General features: G+C 37.6%; 1 protein-coding gene across 4 annotated transcripts in view; it reads right to left on the bottom strand.

Moving 5' to 3' along the window:
- The window catches only part of RNF17 (ring finger protein 17), a 152638-nt gene that overhangs the window by 32821 nt on the left and 94398 nt on the right, over positions 1–25419 (bottom strand). For all 4 annotated transcript variants that reach the window (XM_023621342.2, XM_023621343.2, XM_023621344.2 and 1 more), the window contains exons 24-27: positions 12735–12825; positions 11281–11396; positions 9358–9647; positions 7520–7683 (exon numbers count right to left, since the gene is read on the bottom strand). In XM_023621342.2, coding sequence (XP_023477110.2) covers positions 7520–7683; positions 9358–9647; positions 11281–11396; positions 12735–12825 — 661 coding nt within the window. The remainder of the gene's footprint in view (positions 1–7519; positions 7684–9357; positions 9648–11280; positions 11397–12734; positions 12826–25419) is intronic.

The raw sequence follows: 25419 nt of genomic DNA, 5'->3' as shown, positions 1-25419 counted from the left end.
TCCTTTTTCTCCACAACCTCTCCAACATTTGTTGCTATTAGTTTTAGATATTTTTGTCATTCTAACGGGTGTAAGGTGATATCTTAGTGTAGTTTTGATTTGCATTTCCCTGATGATCAGCGATGATGAGCATCTTTTCATGTGCCTATTGGCCATCAGTATATCTTCTTTGGAGAAATGTCTGTTCATGTCTCCTGCCCATTTTTTGATTGGGTTGTTTGATGTTTTGTGGTTGAGTTGTGAGAGTTCTTTATATATTATGGATATTAAGCCTTTGTCAGATATATGACTTGCAAATATTTTTTCCCAGTTAGTGGGTTGTTTTTTTGTTTCAATCCTGTTTTCATTTGCCTTGAAGAAGCTCTTTAATCTGATCAAGTCCCATTTGTTTATTCTTTCTATTGTGTCCCTTCTCTGAGAAGGCATGGTGTCCGAAAAGATCCTTTTAATACTGATGTCAAAGAGTGTACTGCCTACGTTTTCTTCCAGAAGCCTTATGGTTTCAGGTCTCACCTTTGGGTCTTTGATCCATTTTGAGTTTATTTTGGTGAATGGTGAAAAAGAATGGTCAATTTTCATTCTTTTATATGTGGCTTTCCAGTTTTCCCAGCACCATTTGTTGAAAAGACTTTCTTTTCTCCACTGTATGCCCTCAGCTCCTTTGTCAAAGACAAGCTGTCCACAGATGTGTGGTTTTATTTCTGGGCTTTCAATTCTGTTCCATTGATCTGTGCACCTGTTTTTGTACCAGTACCATGCTGTTTTGATTACTGTAGCTTTGTAGTATGTTTTGAAGTCAGGGATTGTGATGCCTCCCGTTTTGTTCTTTTTTCTCAGGATTGCTTTAGAAATTCAGGGTCTTTTGTTGCCCCATATGAATTTTAGGATTCTTTGTTCTAATTCTGTAAAGAATGTCCTTGGGATTCTGATTGGGATGGCATTGAATCTGTAGATTGCTTTAGGTAGAACGGACATTTTAACTATGTTTATTCTTCTAACCCATGTACATAGAATGTCTTTCCATCTCCTTATGTCATCATCCACTTCTCTCAGAAAGGCCTTGTAATTTTCATTATATAGGTCCTTCACTTCCTTAGTTAAATTTACCCCAAGGTATTTTATTCTTTTTGTTGCAATTGTGAATGGTATTGTATTCTTGATTTCTTTTTCTGTTGGTTCATTACTGGAGTACAGAAATGCTACTGATTTATGCAAATTGATTTTATACCCTGCAACTTTGCTGTAGTTGTTGATTACTTCTAACAGTTTTCCAATGGATTCTTTGGGGTTTTCTATATATAAGATCATGTCGTCTGCAAACAGCGAGAGTTTCACTTCTTCCCTCCCTATTTGGATTCCTTTTATTCCTTTTTCTTGCCTGATTGCTCTGGCCAGGACCTCCAGTACTATGTTAAATAAGAGTGGTGATAGAGGGCATCCTTGTCTCGTTCCTGTTTTCAGGGGGATGGCGTTCAGTTTTTGCCCATTGAGTATGATGTTGGCTATGGGTTTGTCGTATATGGCCTTTATTATGTTGAGGTAGTTTCCTTCTATGCCCATTTTGTTCAGAGTTTTTATCATAAATGGCTGTTGACAAGATGTCAACAAGCCTTGTCAAATGCCTTCTCTGCATCTACTGAGATGATCATATGGTTTTTATTCCTCAGTTTGTTGATGTGGTGTATCACGTTGATTGATTTGCGGATGATGAACCATCCCTGTGTCCCTGGTATGAATCCCACCTGATCATGATGTATGATTCTTTTGAATGAATTGCTGAATTCTGATTGCCAAAATTTTGTTTAGAATTTTTGCATCTATGTTCATCAGTGATATTGACCTGTAGTTCTCTTTTTTCGTGGTGTCCCTGTCAGGTTCTGGTATCAGCGTGATGTTGGCCTCATAGAATGTGTTAGGAAGTGTTCCATCTTCCCTAATTTTTTGGAATAGCTTGAAAAGGATAGGTATTAAATCCTCTCTGAAAGTTTGGTAGAATTCCCCAGGAAAGCCATCTGGTCCTGGGGTTTTATTCTTTGGGACGTTTTTGATTGCTGTTTCAATCTCTTTCCTTGTGATTGGTCTGTTCAAATTGTCTGCCTCTTCTTGAGTGAGCTTTGGGAGATTGTAGGAATCCAAGAATGTATCCATTTCCTCTAGGTTATCCATTCTGTTAGCATATAGTTTTTTGTAGTATTCTCTTATAATCTGTTGTATTTCTGCAGAGTCTGTTGTTATTTCTCCTCGCTCATTTCTGATTTTGTTTATTTGAGCTTTCTCCCTTTTTTTCTTTGTAAGTCTGACTAGGGGTTTGTCAATTTTATTTTTCTTCTCAAAAAACCAGCTCTTTGTCTCTTTGATCCTTTCTACTGCCTTTTTCGTTTCAATAGTATTTATTTCTGCTGTGATTTTTATTATTTCTCTCCTTCTGCTGACTTTGGGCTTCATTTGTTCTTTTTCCTCTAGTTCAGTTAGGTGTGCTTTAAGGTTGCTTATTTGGGATTTTTCTTGTTTGTTAAGATGTGCCTGTATTGCAATGAATTTTCCTCTTAATACAGCTTTTGCTGTATCCCATATGAGTCGGTATGGCATGCTATCATTTTCATTTGTTCCAGGTATTTTTTTATTTCTTCTTTAATTTCTTCAATGATCCATTGCTTGTTCAGTAGTGTGTTGTTTAGTCTCCACATCTTTGTGCCTTTCTCACCTTTTTTCTTGTAATTAATTTCTAGCCTTATAGCACTACGATCTGAGAAGATGCTTGTTATTATTTCAAATTTTTTAAATTTGTAGAGGCTTGCCTTGTTTCCCAACATATGGTCTATCCTAGAGAATGTTCCATGTGCACTTGAGAACAATGTGTATTCAGCTCTTTCAGGGTGAAGTGATCTGTATATGTCTATTAAGTCCAATTGTTTTAGTTTTTCATTTAGCTCCACTATTTCCTTGTTGATTTTCTGTCTGGATGATCTGTCCATTGATGTGAGTGGGGTGTTGAGGTCCCCTATTATTGTGTTGTTTTTAACATCTTCCTTTAGGTCTGTTAATAGTTACTTTATGAATCTTGGTGCTCCTGTGTTGGGTGCATAGATATTTATAAGCGTTATTTCTTCTTGATGAAGTGTCCCTTTGATCATTATATATTGTCCCTCTGTGTCTCTGTTTACCTGTCTTATTTTGAAATCCACTTGGTCTGATATGAGAATTGCAACACCTGCCTTTTTTTCCTTGCTGTTTGCTTGAAGTATTGTCCTCCACCCCTTCACCCTGAGTCTGTGTTTGTCCTTGGGGCTGGGGTGTGTTTCCTGGAGGCAACAAATTGTTGGATCATGTTCTTTAATCCATTTTGCCACTCTGTGTCTTTTTATTGGAGAGTTCAATCCGTTCACATTGAGAGTGATTATTGATGCATGTGGACTTAATGCTGTTAATCTGTCGCTCATTATCTTGTTTTCTTGCGTTTATTTTCCTGTTTGCTTTAGAGTACCCATTTAATACTGCAATTTCTTATGCTGGGTTTCTTAGATTTTTCCTTATTTATGATTTGTGATTTTGTTCTGTACTTTATTTTAGTGTCTACTTTGAAGTTTGTATTTAGAATCTTGTGTATAATATAGTCTATTCTCTGGTGGTCTCTTACTTACTTGACCAATACTGATATAGACCCTTTGCTCTTCCCCTCCTAAATAATTATTTTCATTTTTTATTCCAACTCGTCTTATTAATTGATAGTTAGAGTGCTAAGATCGTCCTTGTTTTGGTAGTTTCCTTACCTTTACCCTAATGCTATAGTTAAGTATTTGCTATCCTGTTCTGGTTCTACCCATCGGTCTCCCTAGCCTGTGGATTGTGTCCCCTTTCTCCGTTTTTTCTTTTTTCAGGTATGAGAGCCTTCTTGAGGATTTCTTGTAATGGAGGGCTTTTAGTTACAAATTTCCTTAACGTTTGTCTGGAAAAGATTTAATTTCTCCCTCATATCTGAAGGAAATTCTTGCTGGATAGAGTATTCTTGGCTGAAGATTTTTATCCTTTAAAGCTTTGAATATGTTACTCCATTCTCTCCTAGCTTGTAGGGTTTCTGTAGAGAAATCCGCTGACAGTCTGATAGGGGCTCCTTTATAGGTTATTCTTTTTTTTCTTACTTCCCCGAGTATTCTTTCCTTAGCTTTCCTTTTTGCCAACTTTACTACTATGTGCCGTGGTGTAGCTCTTTTTACATCGACAAATCTAGGAGATCTAAAACCCTCCTCTACACACATTTCTCTGTCAATCCCTAGATTTGGGAAGTTCTCTTCAATAATTTCGTTAAGCACACTTTCTGCTCCATTTTCCTTTTCCATATTCTCGGGAATTCCTATGATCCTTATGTTCTTACTCCTCATTGAATTCATTATCTCTCGGAGATTTTCCTCATTTTTTTAATTCTTAGTTCTCTTTCTTCCTCTGTCTGGTGCCATTCAGCCTGTCTATCTTTGATTATGCTAATTTGCTCCTCTATGTTGTCTACACGGGCATTCAGGGAATCCATATTCTGTTTTATCTGGTCCATTGTGTTTTTCATCTCAAGTAATTCTGTTTGATTCTTTATGATTTCAATCTCTTTTGTGAAGTAACTCCAGAACTCGGCTTGTTTCTCTATCTTTCTCTCTACCTCATTGAGTTTTTTTTATTATAGCTGCTCTGAACTCATTATCACTTAGTTTACCTAATTCCAAGTCCTCAGGACTTAATTCTATGTTTTTATTGTTTTCCTTCTGGTCTGGGGCTTTTATAAATTGCTGGATGGTAGAGGAGCGGTTTTTTCACATGGTGGTAGAATTCAGTTGCAGTTACAGCCTGTCGCCACTAGATGGGGGTCAAGAGCTGCGTGTTATGAGCTCTCCGCCTTGGGGCAAGATGGCTGCGCCCACTGGCTTTGCTGGGGGGGAGGGGCTGTTACTCACACGCTCCGGTCTGGGTTCAGATCAGTTCTGTTCTCTGGTCTCCCAAGGCCTTGATTTATGGGGTCCCCGTGGACGGAAGCTTTCCCCCCGTCAGCGGGTCTCCACTGAACCAGCGGCAGGAGTCCTGGATGATCCCCTGGTCGCGCAGCCCCTCCCCCGCTCCTTCCCGACCCGCGCGCCTCAGCCATCGCAGACTCTAGGGGAGGGAGCGATGTTCTCTCCTACCGTTCCAGCGCCTCCGAGGGTGTGAGCAAAGTTTATGATCTCCGCCTTCTTGGTATTGTAGGTCTCTAACGAGCTGGCATTATGTTTATTCTCTGAAGTTCAGTTCTTCCAAACTTTTGTTGTATTTTGGAGGGGAGAGAATCCCGGGTCAACTCACCCCGCCATTTTGCTCTGCCCCCTCTCAGGTCTCAGTCTTTTAGTGAGCCTATGCCTCTGGACTGTGAACTTCACAAGTGTTTCTCAGTTTTTTATTCTCCTCCGTTAGGTGGGAGAGGATGAACAGAATGGGCTAGAGTTGGGTATTTCCTTTTTCCCATGTGAAAGGCTAGAGTTAACTAGAATTGGGTAATTTCCTCTCACCCAGGTCAGTCAGGCTCTGATAATATCCTGACTGCTTAGGCTGTGGTTAACGAGTTGTTAAGAAACACAGAATGCTCTGGCATATTTCAAAATAGTTCCTTTACCCCTTCCCCTGCCAGAAGCATCTCTGATATTTACTGTGAGAACCAGGTAGAACTCCTGGAGGTAAATCTCACAGAAATGTGAAGGGCCTTCCTATGATCAGGTCCCCCTGGAGTTTTTAACTCTCAGAGTTGTCCACACTGAGCCTCCAGCAATTCCACAACTGTAGTTCTGGTCATGAGTCTCTGCTCCCATAAGCTATGACTCCCTATATTCACCTGACTCTTTAATCTTTGGGGCAGTGTCTTGTCTTGGTGTACTCTGTCTCTTAGGAATCCAAGAAGAGTTGCTGACTTTTTCAGTCTGTTCAGTTTTTTACTTATTGTTAGGATGGTGTGGTGATTTCTAAGCTCCTTACATGTGGAACCAGAAACAAGAAGTCCTCAACAACCCATTTTTGAAATGTTTTATTTAATTTTGATAATTCAACTTTTAAGTTGTAGTAAGAATAAGAAATGTCAGTATGTGTGTTTTTTTGTCCCCAACTTATGAAATTAACATATCACTGTTTAATTGAGTTGACTTGGCAATCAGCATTTTAAAAAATAAAATAGAATTGAATAAAGAATATGAGTACACTAAAGACAGCTGGGGTGAGTATGGTATCATGTAATGTTTATTTCTTAATGTAGATCAGTAGATAAACTTGGAAAGATATTAGGTGAAGGAATTAAAAACGTGTAAATTACATTTGAAATGTAAAATGACTACTGGAAAAAATAAAAAATGAATAATAAATATCAAAGTAATAAAATATCAAAATACTTTTAAATAAATTTAAAAAACAGAGATAGTAGCATGAAAAAAATGAAGTTCACTACCATGAACTCCATATATGTAAAGTTCATGAATTATGACAACTTAATGAAAATTGAATTTCAGTTTACTTTTGTATGAAGAAAGAAAAACAGTTATCTGAACAATTCAAATGTACGTGAAAATGGACTCATTTGCAAATAAACACATGAATCTATAAGTATCCATATGCGTAAATATTCACTCAAAATTTGAAAACCTTTTAGTTCTATTAAAACCATTTAAAGCTTGTAGTCCAGCAGAAAAAGCACAAGAGATCAGAAATTTAGGAATAAAATGCTTGGATATAAATTCCAGCATCACCACCCACTGACAGGGTGACCTTGGGCACATCACTGAACCTAAATCTCAATTTTCTTATAAGTAAAATGGGAATAATTGGAAACAAATTACAAAGTATGAATGTACATAATGTGAAAAAACCTTAAAAACCTGAAGTGCTATGTAATTGTTAGGTATCGTCATCAAATAGATAATAAACCCCTGTGCAAGCAGAAACGAAAAAGACTTTCTCCTTCATTTTTCCTCCTGTCCTAACACTAAAATTTTCAAGTGCTGAATGTCTCAGGATTTCATTGCCTTACTTAGTAAATACACTGTAAATGGAAGTATCTATAGTATTTTTATATACACAATTTTTTCAAAGTATGCAGCTCTTTCTGAAGATTTTGCATGAAACCCAATTACTGAGATAGTATTCTGGAAAGGTAAATTAGCCGGGCCATAAACAAATTTGCTAATTTGTAAACAAATTTCCAGTATGTAGTATACTGGAAAACAAGTTGTTTTACTTAACACTATGTATATAAACAGGGCTGCCAATCACAAATAAGTGGTGCCATTAAAGTACCAGTGGCCAAATCCCTACCTGGAAACATTTTTTGGTTATTCAGGTTAATAAATATATTTGAAAATAAAAAGAAAAATTCTTATTTCAAACAAACATGTAATGCATCTGAATGGTCTTTCTACAGGACTGAACTCCTTAAAAGATGTTATAATCAGATTTTCATGTATTTAGATTCAAAAGGCCAATTCGACGTTATAGCATTTGGTCTTAGAATTGTCTGACTCACCCTGATGATGCCACCGACGACTTCCATCACTTTGCCTCGATACCACAGAGTATCTGATCCTCTCACCGCACAGGCTTCTCCTTTTTTCCAGAAATAAGGCTCCAAAAGACCAAGGCATTTTAAATTACTCTGAATTTCATTCATCATTTTTATTAGTTCAAATTCTGAAGAAGTTATTAAAAATAGAAAACATTTAGGAAAAACTCCCTACCATTTTCAAATGAAGTCATCACCAACCTTTAATAATCTCATCAGCTAGATATCACAGGGAATTAAAAATCAGTCCCCACATAAAGAGCTTTAACAAAAATTTAATTCAGGTGCCAGCCTGGTGGTGTGGTGGTGAAGTTCGACACAGTCCACTTTGGCAGCCTGGGTTTGCAGGTTCAGATCCTGGGCATGGACCTACACCACTCATCAAGGCATGCTGTGGTGGCGACCCACATACAAAATAGAGGAAGATGGGCACAGATGTTCATTCAGGGCTAATCTTCCTCAAGCAAAAAGAGGAAGATCGGCAACAGGTGTTAGCTCAGGGCCAATCTTCCGGGGGGTGAGGGGCAATCTAATTCCACCAGCAGCTTCTATATGTTTCAATAGTTACTACTGACCGTGTGTAAATAATTATTCTGATCTCAGGTTATAAACGCAAGCATTATTTTGGGAGTGCAAGAATTATTAAAAGCTCTAAACACATACCAGGTAGCCTAATATAAAAGAACTATCACTTTAAGATAATGTCACTTTGAGAGCACACTAAGTAAAACAGAATACAAATTATGTTACTTGATGCTTAGATACAGCATAATTCCAGGGACATAAAATTAAAATTCTACTGTTGCTACCTACTGCTAATTGGCTCATTATTTCCACAGTAAATATACATCCCCATAACTGATACCGCAGAAGGCAAGGTCTCGAGTCAGAACCTAGACCAGTTCTACCACTTCAGTTGTGCGATCTTGGGTAGCTCCTTTACCTCTGTAAGTTTCCATTTCTTCCTCTGTAAACTGGGTGTAATAGCACCCGCGTGCACTACCAGCATTGTGGGGATTAGATGCAGAGCGTCTAGCACATCGCCTGGCATGTCACAGTCCACTGGTTTTAGCTATCACTATTTATATACGCCAAGGAAAGCTTCTGGATCAAGTACATTGCTAAAGGTCTCAAATACTGTTCACTTCTTCTAGAATCGCCAACTACACAGATTTATTCTGTTTTCCAAATTAAAAAATAGTATTCAGGAGATGAACAAATGAGACAAAAATTTCAACAAATTCACAGCCACGATATCCTTATCCGTAGGTGGACTCACTATGAAGCTGATGGAGCTTAAGTCCTGTGAGTGCGAGAGTTGCCATGAGTTACAGAGTATTCTGGACTACACTCAGGGTGCAGAAAGGAAGCATTTGTACACAAGCCTGAAGAGATCTCAAGAAGGACCTAAATATTCTCAAAGAGCCCTGAGTCTCCAGCTGCTTCTTGTGATTTCTTTTCTCATTCTAAGAGGATATAAACTGTTGTAATCTTTTTTCTTAGAGAGCCTCCAAACTTGTATACGTGCCTGGTCTTACATACCTGGAACCATGCCCATGCTTATCTTAGGTCCAATGTCTATCTCTTCCCAATGCCTCCATAAGTGGTTTTTATGTGCTAGGGATCGTGAAAAGCACTGTGTGTGTTATTTCATTTAACCTTCACAACAACCCAGTGAACGTGAGTTCAAAGAAGTTCACCACTTGCCCAGGGTATCTCAGTCCATGTCTATCTTGCTTGAGAACTGGAGCTGCTGGCCACTACTTTTCCTGACTAATCCTACAGAACGTAAAAGATCTTACCTGACAATTTAGGTATTACGAATATAGTTCCATCATCACCAACGCAGCTGACTACTGCCTCCAATACTTTCATGTTAGGAATAGCTGGTGGCTTATAGCATCCAGTAGTTCTTGGTTCTAGAATTTTCTCCTTAAATTTAGACACCTTGTGTTCACTGATAATGTCAGCAGCTTTTTTGTCAGGGTCAAAGTTAATTTTAATACACTTAGTATCCATTGAATCTTCTTGTTCTAGGGGGGTTTCCAGAGACTTCTCAAATAACGAATGGCTGTTATCTAATGTATTAATTCTGTAATATTCAACAAAGAATTTATATATACACATGAGCAAATAAAAAAGTTCTGGGGAAAACAATATAAAAAGAACGCTTCAAATATACTATTTGCTCTAGTCTAGGATATACTAGTCTAATTTGTTAAATGAGGATAATTTAAATTAAAATTATTTTAAATTATGAATGAGCTTGATGAGAAAAAGCAATATAATTTTACTTAAATGCTTTAAAATTACTATCTCATATTTACAAACTACTCTCTTAAAATCTTATAAGTATATTCCAAGTATTATACAATTAACTAGATGTCACTGGGAAATATGACACCTTCGAGCTAATTCTAACTTAGTCCACAGACAGAACATATACATGCGGCAAGTTATCAACATTCATAAATATAAGGGTAATATTAATCTCTTAAAAAACAATACAGTACTATCAGATATTAAGTGTTAGTGGTTATACTGTATTCACTCAATTTTTTTTACTTTATTTCCTTCTAGTTAAAAAAAAGTATGCCTCCCTCCCCCCAATTTTTTTTTTCTTATTTTAGCAGAATTATAGCAGATTTTTGTTCCTTCTCCTTCCCTGTATTTTCTCTTGAAAGGAATTTTATGTTTTATCAATATAAAATAGCTACATAATTCCTCAACTAATACCACTCTCTCATCATCCCTAGCCTTGCGATAGCTAGTAGTTTCAGTGCTGTAAAAGCAGTAAAGATGATCACAATTAGTGGCAGATGTTGTCAGCAATGTTAACTTGCCTAGCATTTTTCACTTTCACATTTATCAAGGAACTGCTTTAGCCTAAAGCCAGTGAACCCTAAAGAGACACACGCAGGACTAAAGATGCAGAGCCTACGTGTGTGCCAACGCCCAGGCAATTAAGTCAGCATCCACCACACCCGGCTAACCACCTCATGTCCCATTTTATTTTTGATCTCTCATTCTCCCTCCATTTCATCAGGACTGGGGTCTTGGTGAAAATAAGGTAAGATATTACAATGTAAGATAAAAAAAAAAGATCTGGCCATCTGTGTTACAAAATGCCTACTTGGAACATGTGTTTGCAATTCCAATATACCTCTAACTCTAGAAAAAAAGAGATAAAAAGAGAAAGCTACAGCTATAGAAATATGCTGATCTTTATCCCCTTGGATCAAAGGAACTTAAACCCCAAACTTACTATCTAAAATGATCTTTAAGTGTAAATATTGTTCAATTAGGTTTTTTTGCTACCTATTTCTGTTTTACATAAACACATTTTGGTAAATACCTACCAGAATTCCCAAGATAAAGCTTAAACATCTCTGTCTAAGCAAATGAGGCCAAAGGGCTCAGATCTGGTACCCACTTAAATAATTCTCTTTTCCTTTGGTTTACAGTGCAAATGCCACACCACAGGGCAAAGAACAAAAGGAAAAATGTCAGTAGGCATTGAAATATATAAGAGCTGATGTGCCTGAACAAGGAAGTTAGTAATCTTGACTGAATTTATTTCTGAGCTGGCTCTCAGGGTTGGTTTATAAATCATTTTTAATAGTAAACAAGATGCAATTCAGGTTTGAAAGCACATAGATATGAAGATTTACACAGGGAAATAAGAAGCCTCCATCACAAAGTGATGTTAAAAAAAAAGTCTATACCTCCTTTCTCTCAAAGCCAAACCTTTTTTAATCAAATATTTAGAAACATCAACTCGCTCTCCTTTTTCATCTCTGCAGAAAATTTTCACAGGTAATGGCCATGTTGTATTGTTTTCCTGCAATGATTTAAGAGCAGAGTAAATATTAGACACAAAAATAAAATCTTCTTACAAACAACATACTTTTCACAGCATTTCCTCCACATTTCTGCAAGCCAGAAAAACATATTTCCCAACCAAGTAAAGTTATTTTGATATCTGAACATATCAGAGAGAAAACAGCACGGCACAGAGTCACTGGGGACAGTTGGCTGTTTGGGCAATGTTTCAGGAAGGCCTCGCTGTGAAGGTTAAGCTACCCGAAGGTGGGGAGCAGACTGAAAATGGGGGAGGAAGGGAACACATCACCAGTTACAACAGTTCTCTATTATCCTAAACTCTTTGCAAATTATAAAATCAAAATATATTTTTCCAGCTGTACCATTTATTCTGCAAAAAGCAAAAGAAAGAATTACAAAACATATATTCTGTTTCACATGGAAGCATAAAAATGAAGAAAGTACACATAGAAAGAAGAAAGTAACGTGAAAAATTACTTATGTATCAAATTAGAAAAAAAGGAGGCAAAGAATACTTTAAGTGTTCTGAAAAGATATATCCTACATATATCCTCTTCTCAATTCCATATTCATAAATAATACACTTTTGATGACATACAGCTAATATGATTTCCAGTGTGTAAAGAACATCAAAAGGCTTCAGAAATCTACTCTAGCATACATACATTCTGTTTCTTTGCTTGTTTCGGTGAGGAAGATTCACCCTGAGCTTGGGTTGCCACCTCAGCATGGCTGAGTGTTGTAGGTCCACACCAATGACGTGAACCTGCAAACCCGAGCCACTGAAGTGGAGAGCACCAAACTTAACCACTATGCCATGGGGCCAGCCCCATACATTGTTTTTTAACACGCAAATTATCAACTCAAGAATATTACGTTAGAAATGTTTTGGTTTATTTATACAATCGTTTATGGTACATCTACTATCAAGTGGGCTTTGTGACTTGACTTACAAGCTGGCCCGGTGGTTTAGTAGTTAAGCTCACACACTCTGCTTTGGCGGCCCAGGGTTTGCAGGTTTGGATCCCAGGCATGGACCCAGCAGCACTTGCCAAGCGACGCTGTGGCGGCATCCCACATAAAATAGAGGAAGATCAGCACAGATGTTAGCTCAGCAACAATCTTCCTCAAGCAAAAAGAGGAGCATTACAACAGACGTTAGCTCACAGTTAATCTTCCTCACAAAACAAACAAAAAAAGACCATAAAAGGTTGCAAGAAAAAAAAATCCAAATAGTTTGCTGTTACTTTGTCAACAAGAAAATAAATGGAGTTGTAGAAAACATCAGTGAAATAATCAGTACATATCTATTGTAACTGTTTACCCCATTACACACCTGTAAGATTATAGTCGCTACAGCTCCAGTTAGGTACAATGAAAGACAGTCACAAGCTGTCGCTGTCCACTTGTCACTCCCACCAGTTGGTCTGAAACAAAAAATAATGACAACATGTTTTATAACAAGTAGTATAGGATATAGAAATATAAAAGAACCACCATATACATATATACTTAAATTAACTTCATATGTAGTGAGAAATCAATTTAAACATGGCTTTGTGTTATTTTCACAATTTTCTTCCCTGTTTTCATAGTCTTCTGTTCATCCCTCTATTCTACCTATGGCCCATGTTACATGCTAACTTATTTATGTATTTCTGTTCTGCAGCTACACTGAGAACCCTCAGAAAGTATACATGTTTTAAGAATTTTTTTTAGCTATTGTATACATTTCATATATGCTAATTAGACTATAAACTGAGAGGGTAGGGATAATGTATTGTAAGTATTATGTGTACGTGCGTGTGTATGTGTTGTATTATGTGTAATGTCCATCCTCATACCCCTAATGCCTAGGATAGTGCCTGGCACACAGAAGGCACTCCAAAAACATTTAATGGAAATAAAAAAGAACAGTCCCTTTACAATGATGATTCCATTGCTCAAACACTTTTGGAAGTTTGTTTCTGGAATTTAAATCCAAGATGAATTGCTACTTATGAATATCAGCCTCAATAATTTACAGAAGATTTACTTTTTAATATTCATGCTTAAAAACGTTCAATAAATATTTACTGACAAACCAATGAAAAGCCGAGTATCCAACTTCATCAACTATTTTAGTTTGCAGAGTTGAAACTGAGTGACTCTAGATTCACCCCAAAGAATAAAGCAGCAGTGCCACTAAAGAGATTACAGGTAGCACAGCACAGGTTCGGAGGGCTCTCTAGATTGGACTTTCGCTGGCGCTGACCCATCAATACAGTAAATAACGGATCTAGCCAATCCTTTCACGTTAAATGGTTCACACGAGTGAACTAATGAAATCAGCTGTGCATGCAGTTTGACCAAACAGGATTTAGTAAATACGCCATAGTATTTACACTAAGCCCAGTGTCCTTATAAGCTAAGAAGCTTAAATTACCAGTGACTCCTAGAATTAGGCATGGTTTTTTATTTATTATGATGGTGTAAACTTCTGAACATCTGAAAGTACTTACAACATTTAAAAAAAAATCTGGGGCCGGTCTAGTGGCGCAGCAGTTAAGTGTGCACGTTCTGCTTCTGCGGCCCAGGGTGAGCCAGTTTGGTTGTGGACATGGCACCACTTGGCAGGCCATGCTGTGGTAGGTGTCCCACAAATAAAGTAGAGGAAGACGGGCACGGATGTTAGCTCAGGGCCAGTCTTCCTCAGCAAAAAGAGGAGGATTGGCAGCAGATGTTAGCTCGGGGCTAATCTTCCTCAAAAAAAAAAAAAAAATCTATGGTCTATATCCACAAAACTGTATCTTTCAGCCGGGAGAGATGAAAAAGTTCTGGAGATGGATAGTGGTGAAAGTTGTACAACAATATGAACTGCTTAATGCCACTGAAATTTACACTTAAATATGATAAATTTATGTTATGTATATTTCGTCACAATGAAAAAGAAATCTATGGAAAAAGATTTCTCAGAAGGGTAGTAGAGCATAGTGGTTAGGATTCCAGTTCTGGATTCAGAATTTGCTCATAATCCTAGCTCAACACAGTTAGTAGATATATTACTCTGGATAATAAAATACTTAACCTCTTGGAGACTCAATTTCTCTATCTGTAAATACCTTATCTATAGCTTAAAGGTTTGCTGTGAGGATTAATAATGCCTATAAGGCAATTAACACAGGGTCCAGACGTGCTTAAGGTTAGCTATTGCTATTAGACTCTTGAAGTGATGGCATTCTACCACAGTCCATAAGATATAATTCAAGGTACAACTAAGGGATTTAGAGAATTCTGTTCAATTGTTCTGACTGAATCGTTTAACGTGGAAGTGAAAACTAGGATAGAAGATTTATACAGAATGTGGGCCTGAGATTTCCACTCCAGGGCACTGCAAGAATGTATCGATATGGTCCCATAGTCACTGTTAGCGATCACAGACAATGTCAGAGGCGCCTGTGAGACTGCAGAAATGTTCTGCGCAAACAGGCGGATTACGGAAACTACCATTGATGAGCTTTTCAAGAGCATTGAACAGATGGTCTACCAGCAATTAGAACAAAAAGGGGTCACCAAGAACAAGACATCCTATTCTAATCTCAATTTTTAAAAAAATCAGGTTTCAAAACTGATAAACCAATATCATATTTTTAGATAACTTTGGGTAAGGTACTTAATTTCTGTGTCATTTCTTTAATTGTAAAACAGGGATAATAACAGTTCCCATGTCAGTGTTGTGAGGATTAAATGAACTGATGCAAGTAAAGCATTTTGTACAGTCTGCCCTGGTAGACAGTAAATGTTGGGTGTCACTGTGTAGCGCATCTGGAGTTCTTTCATGAGATCCCTGGGGGTAAGACAAAAATAGGTAGGATAAACCTGTAACTTTAAACAGTTCATTAAAGCTTTTATAGTAATGTGGAAAGGGTCCTCAGGACCTTTTAGCTCTATTTGCGAACAGATTTTTAATATTCCTATTTGTGCTCATGTCTGAAAAAGCACACACAAACATGTATATGTGTGTGTGTGTTATGTCTGTCTTTTAGCCAAATAACAGCAATTGGCTAGATAGGTTTGCTTCAAATTAGGAAGCAAATCTGAGACAATCCCAAACTACAGGCATCCCTGTAAGATTTGGGTAATGGTGGGCAGCACATCAAAGCAACAGGAAGTGATCCTCCCATAGGCTTTAATGAATGATAAAGCTGCTTCCCATAGGTAGGATTATATCCAGTACACCCTGGTGAACAGTAGCTAGGATTTATTTAGCAATAGTTAATGATTCTTTTGAACCTCTGGAGGGAAAGTCAATTAATTTTTGGCAACACTGTTACTTCAGTGACTAGCTACTCTGATTTTTGTCAATAGAAGCCATAAATTCAAACATTTATGTGGCACCTACTAGTTTTTAAGAAAATGTTGACAAATAGTTAAAAATTATAAAAACATTCTGTAGGTCTAATACATGGTACATGTTTTATAATTTTTAAAAACATTCTGTAGGTCAAATACATGGTACATGTTAGTTAAATTTGGCCACAAACTGTTAACTCTGAATAGAGATATGCCTTCAAATTTATAGATAATACATTAGAAAGAACAGCCTAGACGCTGAACAATATTTGAATTTCAAAACGAATTAGATGAAATTTGACAAGAATAAATGGAAAACCTATATTTTGGTGAAAAAATCAATTATATAAGTGTAGAAACAAATATAGCTTCATAATAGGTTTGAGCAGAGAAGAGCAAGTGCCAGTTCTATGAAGCCCGGAAGTGCAAAGCCCTTTTAAAGACGTCAAGGCCTGTCCTGCTCCTCTAGGGCAGTACTGCGTCTTTGCCTGTAAACTCTGACCTGTTTCAGCTGGTATCACCTTCTTCCTCAGGGTACATGGGGCATGATAATCCTGGGACAGTCAACAAAGAGAGACTGACATGCTTGGGATCTTTTAAACTCGAATGGAGTTCCAGCTCAGACCACTGGGTTTCTGATTAGTATTCACAAGCTCAATGTGAGTTCAATGAAAACTGCTTAGGAAATTCAACCCAAGTCATCCCTCAAATACAAATTATTATTATTTTTTTTTTTGAGGAAGAGCTAACATCTGTGCCACTCTTCCTCTATTTTATATGGGACACTGCCACAGCATGGCTTGACGAGAGGCGCTAGGTCTGCACCCAGGATATGATCCTCCAAACCCTGGGCCACTGAAGCAGAGTATACAAACTTAACCATGATGCCAGTAGGATGGGCCCCCAAAATACAAATTTAAACATGCTGCATTAAGCAAAACATAGCGACTAGTTTTATACATTTATAGTTTTAGTGACAACTGCTAATACACGTTTATAGTTTTAGTAAGAGCTGCTCAGAATATACCAGAAATAATTCTTCCAACTTAAACCAGAAAACATTTAGAGAAGGCAAGCAAGAAGTTTAGAAATCATGTTATTTTAGGATTATCTGAGAAAACTGTAGATAGCCTGGAAGAAAACAAAAGTCTTAGTGGAAAAATTAGGATGTTGAGAAGATATGGGGAGCCCAATTTTAACGCAATGTAAGAAAACACCAGCAACTGAAGCTGCCTGGTAAAGAAACAAGTTCTCTTGAGAAGTCCACTCCACAGCACTGGAAGTCTTCAAGCAGGTCTAAAATGTCCACTTATTAGGGCTGGTATAAAAGAAATTACTGTCATGACGCCTCTAAGCTCTTTGGATTTCAAGGTTAAGATTCTATAATTCTTGTTACAAAGACACTATGGGTTTACTGCCACAGATTTATCAATGGAGAAAAGTCTGCTAGAAGGAGGAATTGGCAATTTCTGTATTTTCCAAACAGAAATCTGAGTATAATACATACTCACAGTAAGTGCTCCTAGTGCTCCCTTCCAGCCTGGGAAAACCATACGCTAATAGTCAACACTGCAATCTAGGAAGAGCCATATTGGGTTTTACCAAACATTTTCCTCCTAAATAATGTATTTAGAACAGGCTGTATTTTCCTATATTCCTTTAAGTTACATCTTATTTACAGATTTTTCTTACTAGCTGAAGATTATCTGAATATTTTCTTAATACCTTAAAAAGTTATTATGGTAATCTTCAAACATATTAAAAAGTGGAGAGAATATAATAAATCTGATGTTTCTATCACTCAGCTTCAAAAATTATCAATACATGACCAATTTTATTTCATCTATACTCTCACGTACTCATGCCCATCCCTGATTAATTTTAAGTTCCATTATTTTAAGTTCCACATTATCTCATTTGAAGATTTTATATTTCCAAAAGATAAGTCTTTTTCAACAAACATAGCCACAGCACCTTTATCACATCTAAAAATCTCATGATTCCTTAATATCAACCATTCAGATAGTGTTCATTTTCTCCTGATGTTTCAAGAGAGTTTCAATTGGTAAACAAAGTCCACACATTGTGAATGGTTCATACATACCGAGTGCCCCCTCCCTCACTTGCCCTTGCAATTTTCTTTTAAAGAAACTGAGTCATTTGTTCGGCAGTTTCCATGGTTTGGATTTAGCTGATTACATTCCCATGGCATGTAACATGTTCCTCTGTTCCTTGTATTTCCTTTTAAATTCAGTTAGTTCTAGAGTCTTGATCAGATGCAAGTTTGCACTTTTCTTTTTTCAGAAGAGCTGTGTACTTCCATCAGGAGGTACACAATATCTGATTCTTTTTTCATGATTTTAGCAGCCACTGATATTCATTTTCTAGATCCCTTAGTTTATTGAGGTTGTAAAGTGGTGTTATTCGAATGATATTCTTCCTTTGTTACCTGGAATACTTATAAAGAACAAGTTTCCCTTATCAACTACTTGATTATCCTGAAATAGAGACTGTACAGGAAAAGGGAGACAAATGCTCATTTTCCTTATTCACTAGTTTTCAGAATAATGAGGCAGTTCCCTAGAATCCTCTAAAAGTGACCGAGTTTTTTTTTAAATCACTTTATGAACTTTGGGATTTAAACATATCAATGCTTTACTACATTACAATTATCATCCTACTGATGCTTAAGATGTCCCATCTTTGGTCAGTGCAAGTTTATTGAAGTTGGGCACTGAGTCCTTTCGTCATAATCCCAATAATTTTTTTATAGCTCTCTTGCTTTTTTGTTATGATGAGATATTCTAGGCTCATGTTGTACATTTCCTGTCCAAGATGTGGAATCAGACATTTTCCCAAAGAGCACTAGTTTCTTTTCATGAGAAATAGTATTTGGAGAACACAATTTGTACACCAGCATAGCTCATTGATATTGGGTCCTTCATGGTACAAAGCTAAAAACTATGCAGTTTTACAATTAAAATACATCATGAGTGATGTCAGCATCACGGCGGAGTGAGGTCTTCCCTTGGACTCCCCTCTAAGATACAACCAAATGGACATTCATACACCAACAGAGGACATACACACATCACGAAAGATATCTGAGAGACCCACGCAGCCATATGCCAGAAGGTGCTGGTGGGGCTGGATCCTCTGGAGGAAGTGGAAGCTGATCTGCAGGAGCTCCATGGAGACAGATGGCTATGGCAGTGGGAAGGGCACAGGTGAGAAGAGCACCCCATCCTCACCCAGTACTCCAGCCCCAGAATCATCTGGAGCATGGTGCAGAGAGCATGGCAGTGGGGGTGTGAAAAGTGCACAGGAGATGGAGGTGTCCCGGCCCTGCCCAGCAGTCCAGCCCCAGGATCGCCCAGAGCACGGCCCAGAGAGCATGGCAGCATTGGCAGGGAAAGTGTACAGGTGAGGGAGGGGCTGCATCCCTGCCCCGTACTCCAGCCCCAAAACTGTCCAGAGCACGGAGCAGAGAGCGTGGTAGGGGCAGTGGGGAAAGGCAAAGTGCACAGTCCTGCAACAGCCCAGAGCTCCGAACAGAGAGACAAGAAGGGGCTGGGGGAAGTGCTCGGGAAGCAGAGCAACCCTCCCCCTGTCCAGAGCTCCACATCTGCCACTGATAAGTTGCTCAGAGAGAAAAGCAGTCAGTGGCTGGAGCTGGGGAGCCCCTGCTCATGCCGGTCCCAGAATACACAGCACCTGATCCCCACCGAGCGGCAGTACGTGGCAGCTGCATCCAGGTAAGAGCACCACAGGGAAACAAAAATCCACACTATTAAGCAGTATAACTAGGTACATTAAAGCTCCAGATGAGACGGAAACTGACAAGTACCCAGAAACCAACCCTGAAGACACAGAAATCCACAAACTAAACTAAAAACAATTCAGAACAGCTATCAGAAAAAAACTCAATGAGTTACAAGAAAACACAGAAAGACAAACTAATGAACTCAGGTGCTTCTTCACAGAGGAGACTGAAACCATAAAGAAGAACCAGTCAGAATTGTTGGAGATGAAAACCACAGTGGATTAAATAAAGACACACCTGGATTCCCTAAACAACAGAGCTGTCAATATGGAGGAGAGAATCAGCCAGTTAGAGGATAGTACTGTAGAAATGCTTCAGAGGGAGGAGAAGAGAGAACTAAGACTAAAAAGAAATGAAGAAGCTCTCAGAGAAATATCTGACTCAATCAGGAAATGCAACATAAGCACTATAGGTATTCAAGAGGGAGAAGAGGAGGAGAATGGAGCAGAAAGCTTGTTCAAAGAAATAATAGCTGAGAACGTCCCAAACCTGCGGAGGGAGCTGGAAATCCATGTGAAAGAGGCCTCCAGATCTCCTAACTTTGTCAGTGTAAAAAGACCCACCCAAGGCATTTGGTAGTGAAGCTGGCAAAGTCAGGGACAAAGAAAATATACTAAGGGCAGCTAGGCAGAGGAAAATAACTTACAAAGGAACCCCTATCAAGCTTTCAGTGGATTTTTCAGCAGAAACCTCACAGGCTAAGAGAGAGGGGAATGACATTCAAAATCCTCAAAGACAAAAACTTTCAGCCAAGAATAGTCTATCCAGAGAAAATCTCCTTCAGATATGAGGGAGAAATAAAAACTTTCCCAGATAAAGGAAAGCTAAGGGAGTTAACTGCCACAAGATCCCCCCTATGAGAAATCCTCAAGAAGGCCCTCATAACTGGAAAAAAAAAAAAAAAAAAAAAGAGGAAAGGGCTACAAAGCCCTGAGCAAGGAGATGAATAGGTAGGCAGTAATCAGAAAACGGTAGCTCTCTGTCAGATCAGGTTAGTAAACACTTAAATTTAACATCAAGGATAAAGAGACGGAAAACACCAAACAAAAATGATCTCATCATTTTAAACACAAACTCACAACACAAGATGGAAAAAGACACGACAAAAACAACTCAGAAGGGAAAGAGGAAAGGGATGGAATCAGTATAGTCTAAGGCAATAAGAGGCTGTCAGAAAACTGTGACTATCTTAACTGTGAGATTTTTTTATATGAACCTAAGAGTAACCATTAAACAAATAATTAGAACAGAGACATTTACAATAAACAGGCAGAAAATGAAGAAAATCAACAGAGAAAATTACCTAATCAAATCGGTAGTCCAAAATACACAGGACGAGAAACAAAGGAAATGCAGAAGAACCGGGAAATGTGCGATAAGATGGCAATATTAAGCCCTCATATATCAACAATCACTCTAAATGTAAAGGGACTGAATTCTCCAATCAAAAGACAGAGTGGCAGGATGGATTAAAGAACAAGACCCAACAATATGCTGCCTCCAGGAAACACATCTCAGTTCTAGAGACAAACATAGGCTCAGAGCAAAGGGATGGAAGACAATACTCCAAGCTCATAGCAAACAAAAAAATCAGGTGTTGCCATACTTACATCAGATAAAGTAGACTTAAAGACAAAACAGGTAAAGAGAGACAAAGAGGGGCAATATATAATGACAAAAGGAACTCACCAAGACAACATAACACTTATAAACATGTTGCACCCAACACAGGAGCACCAAAGTACATAAGGCAACTATTAACAAGCCCAAAAGGAGATATCAACGACAACACAGTAATAGTAGGGGACCTCAACACCCCACTTACATCAAAGGATAGATCATCCAGACGAAAATTCAACAAGGAGATAGTGGACTTAAACGAAAAACTAGGCCAGATGAACTTAATAGACATATAGAGAGAGAGCACTCCACTCAAAAACAACAGAATATACATTCTTCTCAAGCACACATGGAACATTCTCAAGGATATAGCACATATTGGGAAACAAGGCAAACCTCAATAAATTTAGGAAGATTGAAATCATATCTACTATCTTTTCTGCCCAAAATGCCATGAAACTGGAAATCAACTAGAAGAAAAAAGCTGGAAAAGGAACAATAATGTGGAAACTACACAACATGGTACTAAACAACCAATGGGTTGCCAAAGAAATAAAGGGAGAAATCAAAAAACATCTGGAGACAAATGAGAATGAAAACACACCATACCAACTCTTATGGGACGCAGCAAAAGTGGTCCTAAGAGGGAAATTTATAGCAATACAGGCCCACGTTAACAAACAAGAGAGAGCTCAATAAGAAATCTCAAACTACGCATAACAGAAAAACAAGAAGAAAAAACAAGAAGAAAGCAAGCCCAAACTCAGCAGAAGGAGGGAAATAACAAAAATTAGAGCAGAAATACATGAAATGGAAACAAAAAAAGACTGTAAAGGATGAAAGAAACAAGAAGCTGGTTCTTTGAGGATAAACAACACTGACAAACCCTTAGCCAGTCTCAGTAAGAAAAAAAGAGAGAGGGTTCAAATAAACAAAATTAGAAATAAAAGAGGAGAAATTACAACAGATACCACAGAAATACAAAATATTATAAGAGAATATTATGAAAAACTATATGCCAACAAACTGGACTATCTAGAAGAAATGGATAAATTCTTAGACTCTTACAACCTCCAAAAACTGAATCAAGAAGAAACAGAGAATCTGAATAGACCAATCACTAGTAAAGAGATTGAAACAGTAATCAAAAACCTCCCCCAAAATAAAAGTCCAGGACCAGATGGCCTCTTGGGAGAATTCTACCAAACATTCAAAGACAATTTATTACCTATTCTTCTCAAACTATTTCAAAAAATTGAGGAAGACGGAAACATTCCTAACACATCCTACAAGGCCAAAATCACCCTGACACCAAAAAGCCAGACAAGGACAACAGAAAGAAGGAAAATTACAGGCCCATATTGCTGATGAACATAAATGCAAAAATCCTCCACAAATATTGGCAAACCAAATACAGCAATGCACTAAAAAGATCGTACATCATGATCAAGTGGGATTCATACAACAGGCACAGGCATGGTTCAACATCTGCAAATAAGTCAATGTGATACACCATATTAACAAAACGAGGAATAAAAATCACATGATCATCCCCATAGATGCAAACAAAGCATTTGACAAGATCCAACATCAGTTCATGATAAAAACTCTCAATAAAATGTGTAAAGAAGGAAAATGCCTCAACATAATAAAGGCCATATATGAGAAAGCCACAGCCAACATCACAGTCAGCAGGTGAAACTGAAAGCCATCCCTCTGAGAACAGGAACAAGACAAGGGTGCCCACTCTCACTGCTCTTATTCAACATAGTACTAAAGGTTTGGGCCAGAGAAATTAGGCAGGAAAAAGAAATAAAAGGAATCCAGACTCTCACTGTCTTTTCAGACAACTTGATTTTATATATAGAAAACCCTAAAGAATCCATTGGAAAACTGTTAGAAATAATCAACAACTACAGTAAAGTTGCAGGATACAAAGTCAACAAGGAAAATCAGTGACATTTCTATACTCTTAATAACGAACTAAGGGAACAAGAACTCAAGAATACAACCCCATTTACAATTGCAACAAAAAGAATAAAATATCTAGGAATAAGTTTAACCAAGGAAGGGAAAGACCTATACAAGATAAACTATAAAAGATTACTGAAAGAAATCAATAATGACATAAACAAATGGAAAGACATTCCATGTACATGGATTGGAAGAATAAACAGTTCAAATGTCCATACTACCTAAAGCAACCTACAGATTTAATGTAATCCCAATCAGAATCCCAATGACAGTCTTCACAAAAATAGAAGAAAAAAATCTTAAAATTCATATGCAGCAACAAAAGACCCTGAATAGCCAAAGCAATCCTGAGAAACAAGAACAAAGCTGGTGGCACTGCAATCCCTGACTTCAAAACATATTACAAAGCTATAGTAATGGTACAGCACGGTACTGGTACAAAAACAGGCACACAGATCAATGGAACATAACTGAAAGCCCAGAAATAACCACACTTCTACGGACAGCTAACCTTTGACAAAGGAGCCAAGAACATTGTGGAGAAAAGAAAGCCTCTTCAATAAATGGTACTGGGAAAACTGGACAGCCACATGAAAAAGAATGAAAGCAGACCATTATCTTTCTCCATAGACAAAAATAGACTCAAAATGGATCAAAGAGTTGAAGGCAAGACCTGAAACCATAAAACTTATGGAAGAAAATATAGGCAGTATACTCTTACTCATCAGCCTTAAAAGGATCTTTACAAATACGATGTCCACTCAGACAAGGGAAACAAAAGAAAAAAAAACAAGTGGGACTTCATCAGACTAAAGAGCTTCCAGAAGGCAAAAGAAACCAAGATCAAAATGAAAAAACAACCCATCAACTGGGAGAAAATATTTGCAAATCATACATCCAATAAGGGGTTTATCTCCATAATATATAAAGAACTCACACAATTGAACTACAGAAAAATAAACAACTCAATTAAAAAGTGGGAAGAGGATATGAACATTTTTCCAAAGAAGATATACAGATGGCCAATAGGTACAAGAAAAGATGCTCAACATCACTAATTATCAGGGAGATGCAAATCAAAACTACAGTTAGATATCATCTTACGCCCATTAGAACGGCTACAGTCACCAAGACAAAAAATAATAAATGTTGGAAATGTTGGAGAGGTTGTGGAGAAAAGGGAACACTCATACATTGCTGGTAGGAATGTAAACTAGTGCAGCTACTTTTAAAAACAGTATGGAGATTTCTCAAAAAATTAAAAATAGAATTACCATATGACCCAGCTATCCCACTACTGGGTATTTATCCAAACAACTTGAAATCAACAATTCAAAGAGACTCATGCACCCCTATGTTCATTGCAGCATTATTCACAATAGCCAAGATGTGGAAGCAACCCAAATGCCCATTGACTGATGATTAGATAAAGAAGACGTGGTATATATACATAATGGAATACTACTCAGCCATAAAAAAAGACAAAATCATCCCATTTGCAGCCACATGGATGGACCTTGAGGGCATCATGTTAAGCGAAATAAGCCAGACAGAGAAAGACAAATATCACATTATTTCACTCATATGTGGAATATAAACAAACTTACAGACAAAGAAAACAATTTAGTGGTTACCGGGGTAGGGAGTGGGCACAAGGCAGGCAGAGGCACACTCATATGGTGTTTGGAAAACATTAACGTACAACTGAAATTTCACAATGCTATAAATTATTTAGACCACAATAAAAAAATTTTAAAAAATACATCATGAGTTTCTACTGATACTTCTGATTCAAAATCAGGAATACAAGGTAAATTAACCTTAATCTCACATCTTTATCATCTATCAACCACACCAGTTTTTAATATGTCCATAATTACTATTTCTACTTATCTCACAATACACACACAGTAGTTACAGTAACACTACAAGCAACTTTGAGATTAATGAAAACAGCTGATGATTTGGTGGTGGAGGGGGGGTTATGTGTTAGTCCTCAGGATATATTCTGGTAAGGATACACAGTCAACTTATTGCGTTTTAAAGTCATTTGAAGAAGTTCCTCTCTGACAGGTTATGCCACCACTATATACAATAAATTTCCTTTCCCTTGTGTTTTTACTGATTTTTTTATATAAAATATTAACATAGCTGCAATGTTAAATCAATATTGTTAGCAACCTCTTCTACCCAACATCTTATCTGAAGTATTTACTCCTAGTTAATACCAATAAGACAAACAGTAAGTTTATTCAACTTTTTATATGTACTT

Source organism: Equus caballus, chromosome 17, assembly GCF_041296265.1.
Source record: "Equus caballus isolate H_3958 breed thoroughbred chromosome 17, TB-T2T, whole genome shotgun sequence".
NCBI lineage: Eukaryota > Metazoa > Chordata > Mammalia > Perissodactyla > Equidae > Equus > Equus caballus.
Note: the sequence above shows the minus strand (reverse complement) of the source record. Positions and strands in the feature narration are given on the sequence as shown.